Source organism: Trichoderma reesei (assembly GCF_000167675.1).
Source record: "Trichoderma reesei QM6a unplaced genomic scaffold TRIREscaffold_1, whole genome shotgun sequence".
In the NCBI taxonomy this organism is placed as follows: Eukaryota; Fungi; Ascomycota; class Sordariomycetes; order Hypocreales; family Hypocreaceae; genus Trichoderma; species Trichoderma reesei.
In genome coordinates, this window is record NW_006711148.1 from 1,966,260 (window position 1) to 1,984,331 (window position 18,072).

Here is an 18,072-nt window from a genome sequence, read left to right on the forward strand (position 1 = left end):
CGATTTTCTCATTCTCGCTTTGAGAGGAAGAGGCGGCTTGTGATTCATACCCAGCTCCTCACTACCCCCCTTGCCTTCTCTTCATGCGAGTTGCACATCTACACAAAACGAACATATAGACCAATACTTTGGAAGGAGCGCTGATTCTCCACTATATGGAGTACATACGGCAAATCCTCTTCCTCCTTTTAGCTCTGTCGCATTCGATTTCCTCTTCTCTGTCGTTTGTTTTATTACATGTAAGGCTTTTGATTTATTTTCCTTGCTACCGGTGGACAACACTTCATGTTCAGGTTTGCGGTTCTCAGATTGTCTTCCAGGAATTCTTCCCAGGATAGGGTTCCCCTCTTCGGATTTTCTTCAGATTGTGCTTTTCTGGGATTGCCACAATAGATGTCAGGGACAGGGAAATTTGTGGCTTTGGTTGGTGGATATTGTATGAGTTGGGAATGAGTATGTATGTCATCTTCGCATATGGATTGCCTTTCAAACATTGAGTGCTATGTATCCGTGACAAGAGCGCTTTTTATCACATATTTTCCGCGTGAGCTCCTCACCTCGTGGGGAACTTGTATGTTGTGGCAAGTTGATATACAACAATTAAGATTAATTACTCTATCGGGGTATCCAAACGCTTCATCACTCTCCTGCTCTCACTATATATCTTTTTTTTTTTTTTTTTTTTTTTTTTACATCCTTCACTTCAGTGACCTAGTGGTAAAGTAACTCCTCTCCCATCCGTCAATCTCATCGACAACAGTCTCCTCCACGAGCTCGTACTTGCCGATCCAAGGCATAATCTTGGCCCAAAGCAACCAGTACACGGCACCGGCGAAGAGCACGCCGAAGCCGACGACGCAATGAATCCAGTATGGAAGGGACTCGTACACGCTCTGACCGTCCTCGGGCGGCACGAAGGGGGCGACGACGAGGTAGATGTTGCTGAGGAGGAAGAAGATGACGACGGGGTATGTGGCCTTGATCGGGGGGTTCCAGTTCCAGGCGGCGCGGTTGCGGTAGAGATGAACGAGGGCTCCGGCGACGAAGACGTTGATGATGGCGAGGGGGTAAGAGATGAGGCTGGCGAACATTGTTAGTATCCTGATGCTTTCTTTTTTTTTTCGGGTTATACATGTATGTGACAAGGGTTTAAACTTACTTGAGGACAAAGTTGTAGGCGTCGCCTGCCGGGGGAGCGAGGACAGTAATCATGGTGATGAGCCAGTGCTCAAAGAGACCGGCCAGGGGCGCGTTAAAGGGACGGTTGCTCGCCCAGAGGCGCGAAAAGGGCAGGACGCCCTCACGGCCGAGCTCCTGAACGAGACGGCCCTGGGAGAAGATGACGCTCATGACGTTTCCAAAGGCAGAGAGGGCGACAAAGACGGACAGGGCCCTCTCGGCGCGCTCGCCAAACATGTTGCGGAAGAGGGAGGCGGCGACGAGGCGCTTGGCCTCGAGGATCTCCGTCTTGGAGACGCCGGCGAAGTAGGAGACGTTGGCGAGCATGTAGAGGATGGTGACGGAGCCGACGGCGAGGGGCGCGGCGATCTTGAGGGTGCGGGTCGGGTTCTTTGTCTCGCTGAGGGCGTAGTTTGCGTTGCTGTAGCCGACGAAGCTCCAGATGACGTTGTAGAGGGAGGTGACGACGCCGTAGGCGCTACCGGTGGTGCCCTCGAAGGCGTTGTGCAGGCAGTTGATTTCTTTCACCTTTTTGATGTTGGCCAGGGGCGCGATGATGACGATGATGACGATGCAGATCTTGATGACGCCGAGGACGTTTTGCAGGCGGAGGCCCCATTTGAGGGCGGTGCCGTGGATGAGGAAGGCGGTGGTGATGCAGGCGACGGCGATGCCGCGCTGGTTCCAGTCGGTGACCTCGACGCGGGCGGCGTTGAGGATGTACTCGCCAAAGACGACCGAGTTGCCGGCGGCCCAGCCGAGCAGGATCACGTAGGTGGTGTACATTCCGGTGACGAGGAAGCGCGGCTTGCGGTAGACGTACTCGAGGTAGTTCTTCTCGCCGCCGTTCTTGGGCAGGCCGGTGCCGAACTCCATGTAGACGGCGGTGCCGGCCCAGGCGATGATGCTGCCGGCGACCCAGAGGAAGAGGGAGAGGCCCGTGCTGCCGGAGAGGGCGAGGATGGAGCCGGGCGTGGCGAAGATGCCGGTGCCGATGATGCGGTTGAAGATGAGCATGGAGGCGGACGGGACGCCGATTTGGCGCTTGGCCTCACGGGCTTGCTGGAACTGGGCTGTTTCGATTTCAAACAGTGAGCATGATTGGTTTTGGATGAAAGGGGGTTGGTGATGATGAGTTGAGACACGTACATTCGGTTCCATTCTGGACAGAGGCGGCGTCACTGCCGGGCTGTTGGCTCAGCTTTGTGACATCCTCGCTCTTGGGCGAGAAGAAGCTCTTGATGCCGGACATGGCGATGGTTGTGTTTTTGCCCACACAGCAAGTGCTGTGTTTTTTTTTTTTGGAAAAGGGCCAAGGAACAGCTGTATATGAAAAGAAAAGGCCACAAACAACCAAGAGCCAAAACAGAAAAAGGGGGGGCCCAAGAACACAACTTATTGAACACTAATGAATATCAGGAGGAGGAGGAGCAAAAGAAAAATGAAGGGATCGCCTTTCTATTATAGACTTATACTACTACTACGCAACGAACCTGGGTCCATGGCGGTGGATCACACACAAGGCAAACGGCAAAAGGTTCAAGGCTAGAACCACGCCAGAACGAAAGAGGCTTATTGGAAGAAAAAGATGGCTTGATGAGCAAAGGCATGGTAGTAGCAAAGAAGAGAGCATCAGATAATACCTAAAAGAGTAGTGAGAAAAGCTTTGGTTCCTTGGGCGGGGCTGGCCCGCATGGTGCCATCGGATGCTAAACGAACGCAAAAGAGACCCTCCCCTTTCTTTTAGGTAACGGTGTGGTGGTGGTGATGTTCGGGACAAGGCTTAAGGATTGGTGGTTTGGGTATTGCTTGTTTTGTCTTGGGGAGGGGGGGGGGGGCGTTCGGATGAAGCGTTTTGAATGGGTGTGGCACGTCATGGAAGGACTATGGAAACTTGGTTTTACTTGAGATGATGATACTGAAAGGTTTTCTTGTTTGCAGATGGACGCCTACACTTCTCTGTGATGAAAGGAGTTTTTTTGTGTTTGATGACTCTGGGCTTATACCCCACGAGAGGCGTGGCTCATGAGTCGCGGACTAGTAGCAGTTTTGGAGCGGCGAGTAAGTTGCCTCTTCCTGGTGCTACTTGTACATGCCATTACTTTGAAGATTACATGTACCTTAGGGAGAGCCATGTGATACTATGTAGATTGAAGGAACTGAACCACAAACTTGAGGCTCAATGGTGCCATCGCAACCATCATCACACAACTTGATATATCGTAGTAGATTCCGCGCTTCAAGACCTTGAAGCCGATGCTATCCATCATCACACCTTCACATGCAAACTACCTTACCTTACATAGTCACTGATACTACTGCAACTAGGCATTAAAGCTCATCAGACGAACAAAGCGTTTTTAAAGAACCCCCCCCCCCTGGAATCCTTTTCGAACAAGGGGCCTCATCATCATCATCATCACACAGCAAAACCAAGAAAAGCCGTTCCGACGTTGAAGAAAATTCAAAAAGAGAAAAAAAAACAAGAGGCCCCACCCAGCGCCGGACCAGCGATCACGACATCGGGGCCTTTCCCGATTCTGTCGCGCCCGGACCCGGCGAGGGCCGATGACGCGATCGGAGCTTCTCCAATCACGGACGGTCCCCTGTTTTTTTTTTTTTTATACCCTGCCTGCGGATGGCAAAAAAAGAGAAAAATGGACAAGAGTTGGCCTCTGTGAATACAAGGCTTGATTTATATGCATGGAAGGTTCTATGAAGGATTGATGATGGTGCCCATTGGTATGGGAGAACAAGGCTTAGGGGGGGCGCTACGGAGGTTATTCTGGTGGCGCTGAAGAAGCTTACTTGTGAGTGCAGGTGAGCTTAAACCTTGCATGGAAGACCAAAATTACAGGCTCAGAGGAGATGTTGATACACAAGACAAGACACATTCAAAGAATTCGAAGCAGCATGTAAAGCCATGGACAAGTATCATACAGTAGCGTCTCATTACTAGTAGCAAGTCAATCCAGGAACAAGACCGGGCCGGCAATGCGGAATCCGGGATGTATAGTTAGGCACCTCTCTTTCAAAGGCACCATACTACAAAACACGCCGAGTGGATGCTCGAACCATCTCCAAAGGCTTTAGCCCGTCCGTCGCCACGGTTTCCCTTACGTGATGGATAGGACCTCCCATGTCTCGATATTCCGTGACACTCGTACAACTACCTACCATATATCAACCCACTTCTACTTGAGTACTCAACTACTATCTGACAAGCGTAATCAGGGGCCGCGCCCATGGGGGGGAGCATGACGCCTCGCCCAGACCAAGACCATGGGGGATCGTACATAATGCCTCGTTCTATCAAACGAGTAAGTCCTGCCCTCGTGCTATCGGTGTGGCATGACTCGGGCAGCTAAAACGGCCCGGAAGCTTGGCTGGAGAAGCTGAGGTTTCGATGTTGGCTTTGACGCTTGGCTTGATGGATAAGTAGAGTTGTGCCAAGGTCTGGACTTGGCACTTCGGATGGCCTCAGAATGAGGCTTGCTTGCGAATCGAAGCTGAACGAGCGAGTATCCAAGGCTCGATTCTAGAATCAGATGGGCAAGAATTGAGCCATCAGACTTGATCGATCTATATCAGCCTCCGTCACATGAAGGGCATCATCGATAATGGTGTGATTAAGTTACTAATATTAAGTATGTATGCAGTATAGCTACTACCTATGGTGCAGGCAGAGCGTATTTGGTAAACCCACCGAACCCAGGACCCTTGCCTTCCCTTCCCTTCATTATCATAAAGAACGTTGTTGATCATCAAGAGACAAGACTTTGTCGACAAAAAAAAAGAAAAAAAAAAAAAAAAAAACCATGCCCGAAGCAAGTAGACAACCCCCGTCATCCCCGAACTAGGCTGCTGTTGAACCCCCTTTTCAAGAAAATTCCCACCAGCTCAGACTGAACTACTATTCGTGTCGATGAATCCCTCTCAGAATCAAGTGACGGACAGGCCTGTCGCCATGCGGAGCAACCGAGGTGCCGTTTCTGTTCTACAGCACAGCACTCATCTCGTCAATCTTCGCAGGGACCGTCGTCTTGCCGCAGGTAACCGTCCGCTGGGAGTAGATGTTACCAGGCGTCCAGTTCGGGTTCTGCCACGTGGTGTCGCTGCAGTTGAGGTCCAGCCGGACGCCGCCCAGCGCCGTGAAGCGGCTACCCTCGCCGGCGCAGGCCCACGTCTGGTTGACGAGCAGCTGGTTGTCGCCGCGGTTGAAGGTAAAGGTCGCCTTGTCGCCGGGGACCGGCACGTTGGTGCACTTGTAGACAAAGTTGCCGTAGAAAAAGTCCGAGAGCTGGTCCGACGCCGCGCTGCACACGGGCGTGTAGCTGACGGCCGGGTTGGACAGGGTGAAGTTGACGTAGCCCCACGAGTTCTGGTGCGCGGGCGTGGTGAAGATGTACGAGGCGTGGAAGTCAAAGTTGTTGATTGTCCACTCGGAGACGTTGGAGGACTGGCTCGTGCATGGCGGTGGGTAGGGGTTGGTGGTGGGCGGAGGGCTGTAGGGCGCGGCCAGGGCCGAGCTGGCGAGGAGGAGGAGGGCGCAAGTAGTAGTAGACAGAAGGCTCAGCATGGTGGTGGGTAGTATTATCATGTGTGTATAAGTGTGTATGAGTGAGTGTGGGGTTGGAGATGTCGATGTTCGTTTCCGTTCTCTCGTGACGATGTTGTATTGCAGCAGGAGACGATGCCGTCAAAGCAGCAAAAGACAAAGGCGGCAGATGGGATTCTCGTTGAAGAAGTCGGGACTGTGGTGATGCTCTTCGATGCTGGCGGTCTCGAGTTCGTGGATCGTCGCTCCCTCTTATACAGCAATCGAGCAATGGCTGGGTAACGCTGGGCCCTCCGATCACGTCCGCGGGCAAGCTTGACTGGCGATGCACAAGAGGCTGGAGGTTCGAGCACCGGACCCAGCCATTCCTCATGACGTAGCACACATCTCGTATTCCCGTCGTTTGCGCGGAGAAAATAAAAAGGGAAAAAAGCACTACCTAAGGAGCAGAGAGAATCGGGTGGCGGATCGAGGCCTTGGCTTGGAGCCGTCGGCAAGGCGGCGCGGTGTAGCCTGTACCAAATCTTTGGTGCTTTTGCATGCTCGACCCCGAGTACCGTATACCGGGTTCTGTCTCTGGAAGCAAGCACTAGGTAGTACTCCTAGGTATGTAGGTATCTCCAGATGGCGGAACACAATGTGACGGTGACATGTCGACGTTGTTGTCTGGCGGACTGCAGATGCAGCTGTAGGGAGGCGGATGCAGGGTCATTGAGGCTCTCGTCCATACAAAGTACGAGTCACAGTGACGAGTCCACTCCAGGGCGGTGCTGGCAATTCGATGGCAGCTGGAGCTCACCTCAAGTCCACCTGCAGTCCCTTTGGGCGTGCAGCCCCAGCGACAGTCACCGCCTGAAGGGATCGCTGGATCGCTGGGCTAGTGCCAGCGGCCAATTAGATAGCGGCAGGCGGACGCTAACGGCGGTGGAGCGCTGCGGTGATCGACAGCCGGCGACCTCGTATTTCTGGGCCTGGATGTAACTGTCAATCAGGCCTAGCCTCGATGGCAAGGTGGTTCATCCCTTTGACGCCGGTAAGGCATATCGCAAGTAGCTGTAGAGAAGCTATAGCCAATCAGACATAATAAAATTAAAGATATATTAATTTACGCTAAAATTAGCCTATAATAGAAGTACTAACAATCTAGCTATATATAAATAGCTACATTATAACTAATATAACGCCAGAAAGTCATCGCGCTGCATATGTGTTTTTTAATAGCTAATAAGCATAATTAAATTTCCCTAACGCAGTAGCCCTTGCAGGCTATATAAGATGCCTATTTTTTAAATAGGATATGTTTATGCTATAAAATAGGTATATAAATATTACTAGCATAAAATCTTTATCTTAAAGAGCCCTTTAGGCTATATATATAAAAAATTTTACTATAAAAGCAAGTATGCCACTTAACTTAAGTTATAATACTCTCCTAGTTAAGGCATCCTTAATATTATAATTTATAGCTATTAATAAGGTAAACGTTAAGGAGAAATAACTATGCTAATGCCTGCTAACCTCCTTTATAAAAATAATAGGAATATCCTAAGCCGCTTTAAAGCTAATCACTAATATTTATAGAGCCTATTTTAAAGTTATAGTCAGTTATAATAACTAAGATTAAAAGCTCCTTCCTTCTTTTATTATTAAAAATAAGCTTAATAGGCTATATATATAGCTATATAGCCTTTAGTTATTTTTATATTTATTAAGTAAATTTATTGCCTTTATATATAGTGCTAAGGAAAAGGACTAGTAAGTTATCTTTTTATATAATTTAGTTAACCTAGGATATTATAAAATAAATTAGTATGCATTTTCTTAATAAATCTATTTATAAAAAGCCTTATAAAACTATCTTAAGTAGTATTAGTTATTAGCTAGCCTTAAGGCCAGCACCTTCCTTTATAATTATTATTTTTAGCCTTAATAAGCTGCTTTAAGGCATAGTAATTTATACATAGCATGCTAGTTATAGTATAGCCTTAATTATAAAGGAATTTAAAAAGCAGCAGTATAAAAAAGAGGTTATTTATAAAGATATAATAGCTAGCCTTTTCTAGTTTATTAACTAAGGAAAAAACTATAGCTTAAGTTAAAGCTAGTAAGTCTAGGCCTTTTATACCTTTTTTTTATTTCTAAGAGATAATTAAAGGTAAAAGATAAAATTCCTATTAAAGGAAATACCTAGCTTATATAATAACCTAAGCCTTAAAGCTAATTAAAATAGGCTTTTTATATATAATTATTATCTTAAATAACCTCCTTATATAGCAGACTATACACTTATCTACAGCTACATTTATGCCTAGGCTTTATAAAGCTATTAACGCAGCTTATATATAATTAGACTATTCCTTAATATATTTAAAGCTTTTAGCTGCTGCAGCTGTAATTATTATAAGGTTAAAGATTTAAATTTATTATAAAATTTAGTAAAATTAGTTATATAATATAAACTTAATAAAGTTATAATTTAGGCATAGTATTTTTATATTTAAGGTCTTCTAGTAGTCTTTAATATTAATTTCCTTATAAATTCTTATATAAATTAATATTCTAATTTATAAATAGACCTCTTTTATAAAAATTAGACTTTATTTTAGCAGCAGTTTATATAGGCTAGGCAGTTATAATTAATTAGTATATTCTACCTATTAGGTTACTAGGAAAATAAGTAAGAAGTGCTAAAAAAGAGCCAGCAGTATTAAGGGTAGCTTATAAATAATTAGGTTATATTACCTAACCTATAATAGCATAAATACTTTATTTATAATTATAATAGTAAAGTAAGGCAAAAGTAATAATATCTTGCTTTTAGCATCTTTAAGGTTACTTTTACTATCTAATGCCTCTTTTTTTAAAATTTTTTAATCTTCTAGATCTATTAAAGAGTTAAGATGGAATTAAAATTATAGTATTTTCTATTAAGATTCTTCTAATCAAGCTCTTATTACAATCATGTACCCCTTTGCTAACAAAGGCGGTGTGTGGGTGGGTACCTCTGATGTGCCTTACCGGCGTTAAAGGGATAGGTACTGTACATACGGTAGCATCGCCCTCTTCGTTCTGTTCTATTTTCAGCTTGTGCAGAGCGTACTGTAGCATCTTGGGAAAACAAGAATGCCAACAACAGGTCATTGTCTGCGGGAAGAGACATGCAGCAGGCAATAGGGTATGGCTTGTACCACCAATTGCATGTATGTATAACTTATACGGATACGAACATGTGCTGGTATCGGGTCATGTGCATGGTCCATCTCGGACCTCAACCGCACCTTCCCAACTTCCCTCATCCTCTATCAAGCAACCACGAAAAGATTTTCTGAGACATTCAATTTACTATCCTGACTTGCATCTTCCACCTTCTCTTCTTCCCTCCATGTATCACATCGCCCTCGATATCTCGCATCTTGCCTCTTTCGGATTCCAGTGTCAGAGAGACGATTTCATCCCTGCTAAGGACACAACGTTATCGTCAGACAACCCAGACCTCGACAGTTGATCTCAGCGAAACTCCATCCACCGTCCACCAACCAGTCATCTCTGCCGACACTAGTACACACATACCTAATATCGAAGCCCGAGGTTCGAATTTTTATGCTTATTGGCCCTGGTCAGGGTAACACTGCCCAAGAGCTCCAGCAAGTTGCGGTTGGCCCTCGAATCGGAGCAACAATGGATCCCCCCGTCCCCTTGCATTGCCACGCTCAAGGGAGGAAGCCCGCTCTGCGAACTCGCTTTGCTATGTAATTCACTCTACACATTATCACAGAGCACTGTGAGTCCAGGTTATTGACTTGTTCTGGCCAACGCGAGAGAAAACCGCCGAGCACGCGAGGCTGCTGCCTGGTAGAAAAGGTGGCGTGGCACTCGTTCGACTCTGTTTTGCGTTGCACATCAGCTCACACAGAGTGACACTGTCGTATTTCGCATCTCTCCGAGTCGGCAAACATTGGCTCGGCCGCCGCAGCCTCGACAGGGCCGTCAATGCCGCCCTGTCTCCATGTCCTCGGCCGCTGGGGCCTCGGATACGTCATGCAAGCTGTCGGAACGGCAAGCTCCTTGACACGGCAGAAGCTGAAGATGCTACTGCAAACATGTGCCTGATCCACTCCTCTCCATATTCGTTCGATGTCCCCAATGATACAAACCTGACCTGATCTCGGGAGATTTCCCGGCTCAGGCAGCATCTTCCAGAACCTTCACTATCCATTGCCATCATCGTTTGGTAAGACGCGCGGATCTTGCAATCGTGCAATCTACCGGTCACTGCCTGCAGCCGGGATCCCCGTCCCACGACAACCTTGAGCCACAACGGTTCAATATCAATTGTTGGGCTTTGCTGCGAGTTGGGTGCTCTTTTTCTCATGTCGTGCTCACCTACTGAGGACACCGAACGTGGCTGGTGTTATACGACAGTCAGCCAGTCCATTGACCGCTCTTACTGTGCAATCGGCCAGATAACTCTACAGTACCGTGGCCAGTCCTTTGGCCATGGCTCGACATCCAACAGTTGTGTAACTGCGTATCTCAGGCTTTGCCAATTACGCCTAGACTCGGCCATCTCCGTCATCGCACTCATCTCACCTTGATGCGATGATCTAGATGTGGCTACATGTGCAATAGGAAGTTGCTCGAGTCCAGTGACAGTATGTACACAAGAGGTTTGGAAAATGAGCTGCAAACAGCCATCCGTGTGACGATGGTAAGATCCGTACTGCGGTCTTCGTTCACTCAATGGGTTTATGGCAGCCAGCCGCGTCAATTTTTGGCATCGCATGCAAAGACTGGGTCTGGCACTGGCTTTGGCTAATGATGGGACATGCGAACCGCGATGGACCATTCGGAATTGGCAGAGATGATTGCGTTCCCTCTCCGAAATGCGGCAACGTAAGTGAAAGATGCTCGGTTGAAAAGACATCAGACGGTAGTCGAAGCAACAGCGGGCGTGACTACATCTGGCATGGTCTGGCAATGACCTCGAATGCTTCCAGATCGGACACTCCTGACAAAATTCCCAGTCACCGAAGATGCAAGGCCATCAGTATCACGACTTGCCAGAGTATCCCCGCCCCGACTTTCAGCGCACCGGATCGCGCTGGCTGTCACTGGACAGCTCTTGTGAATGACTCTTTGACAATGACGATGTCAGATTGGCCCTTTGATGGCACCAATCCGGCTTACCAACTGAAGTTGCCGTCGAAGGGGGCAGCCCAGAAAGGCGGCTATAAGACTGAAAGCGACACCATCACTCAGCGCATCGCGGCCGGGACCCAAGATCTACACAAGGACAATGTCTTTACGACAAACGGATTTGCCAACATCAACCACAACCAACTCATTGTTCTCTCTTGTGTCTTCCAGTCCCCCTGCGTCGGGCATCAACAAACGCGGCATTCACGAAGTGCATTGGAAAGAAAGAAAGCATTACAGACTTACGCAACCAGGCTGAACGACAAGACGGCCGTTGTCTCCTGCTGCGGTTCGGCGCCGTGGATGACGGAGCCTCTGTCTGGGTCAACAGAAGCTTTGTCGGCACATTACGAGGCCTCTTTCTGGGTCAACAGAAGCCTTGTCGGCACCCATCGGGGAGGCCACGTCCCGTTCCAGTTTGACGTGACGGATACCCTGGATGCAGACACCCGTGACGTCCATCGGGTGACGGTCCGTGTCTGTGGTTTGATCTGAGCGCACGACTGTCTAAAGGCAGTGTATCTGCTCTTCCAGAGTCAACGCTGCCGGAGGCGCCACCGAACGACTCTTCTTGTTGGTGAGACGGCCCTAATATCTAGTCGCCGGAACACCCTCAACTGTATGATGTGACACTCAGGCTCTTGGATTCTTATACAGGCAAGCAATCGAATGAAGTCACAATGACGATGGGTATGCAGTCAATACAATGGTCCAGCGGCGTCGGACTATGGCGGCTGGATGATGCCCCTTGCTTTCAAATGCTTTGTCTGGATCAGGGCTACTGGCCAGCTACCTTTCTCACCCCTGAATCCAGCTACAGTTTGGAGAAGGACGTTGTGTGTGCCAGGAAGATGGGCTTCAACGGCTGTCGGAAGTATCAAAAAGTTGAAGTCCGCGCTTCTATCAGTGGGGTAGATCGCAAGGGGTTTCTAGTCTGATCCGAAATGGTAAATACTTATCAATTTAGCCGGCAATATCTCGACTGTTCCAGTCAGGAGTGTACGGAATCTGTCAAGCTGGCCATCAGCCATCTGTCGGTGGTGACTTGGACGTCAGTGAATGAGAGCTAGGGGTATCCTTTGCTCAAGAACGATGCTGAACAGCGCAATCACATACGCTTGCTCTATTGTTTGACCAAGTAGGTAAGTATTTGCTCTTCGTCACATATACTTGGTGCAATGGCCTACTATTATATCAATTTGCGCATAGCTTCTAGAACATTGGATCCCACGCGGAGCATCAATGACAACTGCGGCTGGGAACACATCTGCACGAACATGTTCACTTTTCACGATTACAGTGACGACCCAGAGTTGCAGGACGTGTGCCGAACTGAATGTCATTTTCGGGCCTGGGGCTATACCACTGCTATGGGCCCTGAAGACCTGTTGTAGAGGATCGAGAGGGTTGTTTCAAGGCGGTCATGGAAGAAGCCACGCAGATGTTCTACAATAGGGTTCGGGGAGATTGACAATTAGCATATCAGCAACCGACTTTGATCAATGACTGTTAGCATAGAAGGGAATTTCAACACACATATGAGTAACATGAGCATACATAAGCAATAAAACAACAAGTTTATTTATCGTTGCTTTCTTAACGATGGCTATGCGGAACATTTTATGAAATCTTCATATTTCGAATCTCTCCCGGGTACGCACACGAATGCGCCGATGATACCTAGACGATGAGGTACCTAAGGTAACACCTAGCGTTGACCTAGCGCCAAACTGTTCCCTTATAATGCTCCATAATTACTACTAATTTCCAACGAGGGGATATGGTGTAGGGGTATCACGTTTGCTTTGCATTGTTCATTCAATACAAGCCTGTAAAAGGTCGGGGGTTCAAATCCCTCTGTCTCCACGTGTTTAATTTTTTGCGCCTTTTGCTTTTGGTTTCGCCGTGGCACTCTTTTACCGGAGCAAGTTGTCGATGACTCTTGCTAGATAACTTTTCCTGGGGTTCTTCCTTTCTTCGTCAATTTATTATCGATTACATCTATTGATTTCATTCTTTACCTTTGGTTTCTCTTTGTTCAGCGCTCACTGCACTCTTACCCCTCGCTCGGCTTCCAGTTTCCAGCGGCGCCCGATCGCTTTAAGGTGACGACTGTTAAACAACGTCTCTGCTTCTACTAACGCGACAGAGGATGGTAAGTTGACATTTATACTGCGTTCGTGACGACACGCAAGTGTCGATATTGTGTGGGCATGGCTGATGATAGAATACAGTTGCTGGGATGGAAGCGAAGATGAGACACCCTCAATGTCGCGGGTTCACGGCCGTAACTGCCAGCCTCCCTGCTCCTTTCACTTAGGATGCGTGTTCCACCGGTACTTTTGACCACGACGTGTGACGAAACTCGATGAATGCGTCATGTCTTTCCAGATTAAGGTATCATATACAAGCTGAGAATTGCTGTATGCTCAGTGTCAATTGAAATCATCGCTAGTTTGACCTCTCCCAACCTAGGCTTCCAGCAGCCCCTGGTGCCTGAAGTCACCTCGTTGGGCTATTCGTCCGTGAAAGCTGTCAAATGCACAAGAAATTGGGCTCGTGAACTTCAGAGAGAGAAGCGGGGTCAAGCATGTCGCACGTGATGCATGCACCTCTCCTTGGTATGCCTGAAGCCCGAGGAGAAACGCAGTCTTGTATCGTCGTGTCTTTTCAAACAATCCAAACGAGCCCTCGAGACGCCATGGCATCTCCAAGTACCAGCGAGGCCACCAACTGGGACCCTATGGGACCCAACAGCCCTGCTGGAACTGCGCTTATGGTCAGTCCCTTGGCGTGACATTCGTTGCTATCTATACCCAGGTGCCTTCACGTACTTGAATCATCGTGAACGACGAATTGTGACACACCACTGCCTACCTATCTAGTTGGTTGCTAACGGCTCGGCCTTTGCCTGTTACAGATCCTACGTCCGGAGAACGAGGCAGCCAAGTTGGCCTTTTCCGAGGTCGTTGACTTCCTCAAAGAGCAACATCACGCCCAGAACGATGGTGAAGAGTCCACCAATGTTCGAAGCCACTTTGCAAAGTACATGTGGTTCTCTGATGAACAAATCCACGATCCCGCTGTCTCGCGATATGTGAACGACAAGAAGGTCGCCGAAAGCTCATCATCGACGGCATCTCATGTTGAAGACGAAGAATCATTCTCTACACTGATCTGGACGGGCTTTTACTTTATTGATACCAACGTCAAACCGCTCAACTCTGATACCGGCTGGGTGGTTGGTCGTCTCAGCAGGAGGAGCATCTCCTTTGCCCAGCCCACCGTCGACATAGCACTGGCCGCAAACCGGGCCGGTGGCGTTGCCAGAAGGCACTCGGTCGTCAACTTCTCCCCAGAGACACGTCTAGCGATCGTTTCCTTGGAATTCGGAAGCTCTACCGTTGTCAATACGACGTCCTTGACTTCCAAGGGCGACATTGCGGGCTGCACACTGGCAGACAATCGCGTTCATTTCGGCGACCTAATGTACTCGCTCGACTACACGTCATATTGCCATGGGTCCAAAGGTCAAGCAGATCTGAGTAACTTTATTAAAGCTATTCACGGCAATAATCAGCCAACAAAGGAGGTCCTCCAGGCCACCCCTACTCCTCAGATAACACATGCCCAAACCATTGGCAGGTATACTGTCACAGGCGGCTTGACGGGACTTGGTTCCTTTGGCCGTGTTCGTCCGGCAGTGACACCGGACGGACAAAAGACAGTGGCCATCAAGACGATGGACGCTCGGCCCAGCAGGACGCGGGATACCCAGAGGAAAATCGAGCTGATGGAATCTCTGTCGCGGCTGTCGAAAGCAGAAAAACAGCACAACATCTTGACCATGATTGAGAGCATCTACGTTCCAGGACGACAAATGAATGAATTCCATGTTGTCCTGGAGCCGTATATTGGCTTTACGCTTCACGAAATACCAAATAACACTCAGTAAGCTGGATCAACGCCTCGTTCCACCCCCCCTGTCTCTGTGGCTGATATATGCCCCTTGTTCAAGTCCAAACAAGCACGAACTTATACTGCACGATTGCCTTCGAGGTCTTGCCTTTTTGCATTCAAATGACATGGTGCACACCGACATCAAGCCGGCCAATATCGGACTCGTTGACTTTGACAGAGACGACATGCAGAAGCCCGCCCAACTGGCGTCTTATTCTCGCCCTCCCCGAGCCGTATTACTTGACATTGACTCCATAACGCAGATTCCCGGAGGCCAGACCACTATCAAAGCAAGGCCTGGGTGCAATGGGACCATCGGCTTTCATTCGCCAGAGCATGAACTGTCAGAGTACGACGGGCGAACGGACGTCTGGGCTCTGGGGGTCAGCATCTTTGGGGCCGTCTTTGGCGTGCTGCCGTGGTCCTACGGGCCGGAAGGCAATTCCTGGAAGGCGGGCGGCACGGTCGAAGCGCGTAGACGGTTTCATTCGCGATATGCCAGCTCCGTAAACAGGATCGCCGAACATTATCAGAGGCTCGGTGGTGAGTTTCCTTTCCCCCCCCTTCCAGATTTGACCCGTGACTCAACTTCTCTCTGCTTCCGTTGCTTATGATTTTACCTGCCCTGTTCCAGAGCCCATCTGCGACTTTCTGCTTGCTGCCTTTCGATTTCCAGAGTCAGATATCGCAGTGCAGAGGAGAAGGCGGCCGACTAGTGCAGAGTGCATCAGTCGCCTATTGGAGACGTCGGAGTTGTTGCAGGAAAGAGTCTTGATAGAAGCCAGGGGTGTTGCTGGATCTACTGCGGCTTGTGACAGTGACATGCGGGCTGGAAATGCTAAACGTCCGGCCCCCGGTGTTAGTGATAGGCAAAGGACAAGGACAAAGCAGGGCGACTGAACTGGAGAGACGTCGAAGCAATAGAAGGGTATATCACGCCTTTGGACAGATAGGCAGACTTGTTTGGACACCAAGTCTAGTTAGAAATTCCAAGAGACAGCAATCGACAAACCCATTACCAGAATCTGAATTCCTGGTAGCATTTCGGACGACTGAAGATGGCCTTTGGAAGAAATAACATTTCAAAGGTTCAGTGTGCTCATCGGCTCACTCGCTGTCAGCTGCAGAGCCCGAGAGTAACTGCAACATGGGAGATGCCACAACCACCACCCAGTTCGAGTGTACCCTGTAGGTAGCTGCTTGAGAAATAGACGTAGTCAATCAAGCAACGCACAGGCACTCTTCTCGCAAGGTCATCAGATGCCTTGCATTGTCGCGTCTCGAGGCAATCCAGACGCGACCGGGACAATCTCGGGCCAGCGCGGGTGTAACACGACGTCACATGACCGAGACGGCGGGTGACATTCATTGCTTCACAAAGCTGTTAAGGGTAGGCAGGCAGGCAGGCAGTTTTCTGTCCTGCAACTCGAATCCTGTGTTTGCCTGCAATCTCTTCTCGAGCACGACCAGCGCCGCTGCCTCCGCCTCGGCCTACCGGAACCCACCGGCCTAATGGCCTCCCCAACAGAGCACGATGAGGTCGAATTATGTCCAAACCTTGCGCCGGACGCACCCGCGGCAATGATGGTGACAGCGACACGGACGGCCACCACGACGGCGGACCAGACAAGGGAGCTCGAGGTGGAGGAGGAGGAGGAACTCACAGAGCCCAAGCTGAGCTACAACTGGACGTATTGGCACGCCAGGTTCACCGAGCTCAACAATTACGTATGTACCGCCGCCCTGCCGCCCCCCTTCCTCGCCCTTGTCCCTAGCAGCCTGTTCTAACTCTCTTCTTGTAGCAAGACCTCCCGTGCCCTGTAGAGACCCGAGGCGCACACCTCATCTCGGCTCCTCCCTCGCCAAAGGCAGTAGTAGCGTCTCGTCACGACCCTAGCTCGTTCTGCAAGGACCTCTTTGAGCGCCTGCGCGGGCTTGCGTTGAGGCAATCCGTGCGCGAAAACATTTACGGCGTCGACTTCGCAAACGAGTGGCCCATCTCGAGGACGCCGCGGCCGCTGGCGGACGAGGTGCGCGAGGCACGCAAGAGAGCGCAGGAGGCGCTGCTGCATCTTGATTCTTCGTCGTCCTCGTCGGATCCCGAGTATGAGCCGGCGTGGATGAGGAGACTGAGGGAGGCGCGCGAGAAACGGCGCCAGGCCAGGGCGCAGGCCAAAGCAGAGGGAGTGATGAAGGCAAAGGCTCCCACTACTCCCCAGCTTTCTCCTCCGCAGGATGGCGCTGCGATCAATTCTGGACAACCGATCGTTGACGCCGTCGCGCGTAAGCCATGCAAGAAGCGCAAAGCACCACCGACACCAATCTCGCCTGCTTCGTCAAAACGAGTCAGAGTATGATACAGGGCTCGCGGCTTCCATTTTGCGATCACATCGTTAACGATGAGTTTCCGAGGGCCGGTTTGACAGACGAGATGATCAGCCGTCTGTCACCTTCACGCAGCAAATTTTTCTTTCTTGTTTTCTCTTTTTTCTCTTTCTCTCTGTTTTTTGCCCTCGATATACCCGGCATACATGGCCAGCGATGCATTTTGATTTGTTTGATAGATATGGTAAAGGCGGCATTTGGAGTTGGTTATCAGGATACCCAGGTACAGGTGCCCAAGTTCAGCGGCATTGCTCAGGATGAGCCTTTTATTGTTTTGGAATCTCGATCGGATCGGATAGGATGGACAATAGCAACAGGGGCCATGCCTCAGATTTGTAACGCATAGGTAGCTAATCGGCACATGCATTTACTCGGCCATGAAGCGTTTATGTCTACATCAGTTTGACTCGCAAGTCAATAGAGGGCCCATACACTCGGCTACTCTTTTCAGATGCCTACGATCAAGTCCCTATTACCAACTGTAGATAGATGAATGAAGTAGCTTCTTCACTGTCCTGTTGCGTCTCACCTACTAGATACCTTATGCAGTGATGCCACCCAACAAGCCAACAGCAAGTAGGTAGTAATAATAGGTCACAGACTCAGCAGTGACAGCGCGCAATCCACCATCGGTAGGATCCCAGCACCTCCGAGCTTTTGCCGCCTGCAACACAACCTCAACGCCTCGGACTCCCGTCCATCCATCCGCGGGGAATCCTGTGCCTCGTCCACGTCTCTTACAACTCCAACCTCCCGAGCGTGCCGCTGCGCGAGAAAGAAGGTGCCCTCGAAGC

The 18,072-nt window shown here is 49.5% G+C and overlaps 4 protein-coding genes across 4 annotated transcripts; 2 read left to right on the forward strand and 2 right to left on the reverse strand.

Annotated features, from left to right (window-relative positions):
• Positions 1-698: 698 nt before the first annotated feature.
• Positions 699-2,340, reverse strand: TRIREDRAFT_54865 (amino acid transporter; the record flags this gene model as incomplete). Its single annotated transcript, XM_006961678.1, has 2 exons — positions 699-1,080; positions 1,160-2,340. The coding sequence occupies 2 exons, from the start codon at positions 2,338-2,340 to the stop codon at positions 699-701; spliced, it is 1,563 nt and encodes a 520-aa protein (XP_006961740.1).
• Positions 2,341-5,176: 2,836 nt separating this feature from the next.
• Positions 5,177-5,758, reverse strand: TRIREDRAFT_102908 (uncharacterized protein; the record flags this gene model as incomplete). Its single annotated transcript, XM_006961679.1, has 1 exon — positions 5,177-5,758. One exon carries the CDS (start codon positions 5,756-5,758, stop codon positions 5,177-5,179), a length of 582 nt encoding a protein of 193 aa, XP_006961741.1.
• Positions 5,759-10,574: 4,816 nt separating this feature from the next.
• Positions 10,575-12,327, forward strand: TRIREDRAFT_102909 (uncharacterized protein; the record flags this gene model as incomplete). Its single annotated transcript, XM_006961241.1, has 5 exons — positions 10,575-10,630; positions 10,735-11,417; positions 11,591-11,769; positions 11,901-11,984; positions 12,076-12,327. 5 exons carry the CDS (start codon positions 10,575-10,577, stop codon positions 12,325-12,327), a joined length of 1,254 nt encoding a protein of 417 aa, XP_006961303.1.
• Positions 12,328-13,523: 1,196 nt separating this feature from the next.
• TRIREDRAFT_102910 (uncharacterized protein) lies at positions 13,524-17,624 on the forward strand (the record flags this gene model as incomplete). Its single annotated transcript, XM_006961242.1, has 7 exons — positions 13,524-13,712; positions 13,854-14,884; positions 14,952-15,436; positions 15,528-15,751; positions 16,292-16,621; positions 16,696-17,176; positions 17,458-17,624. 7 exons carry the CDS (start codon positions 13,524-13,526, stop codon positions 17,622-17,624), a joined length of 2,907 nt encoding a protein of 968 aa, XP_006961304.1.
• Between the last annotated feature and the right edge of the window lie 448 nt (positions 17,625-18,072).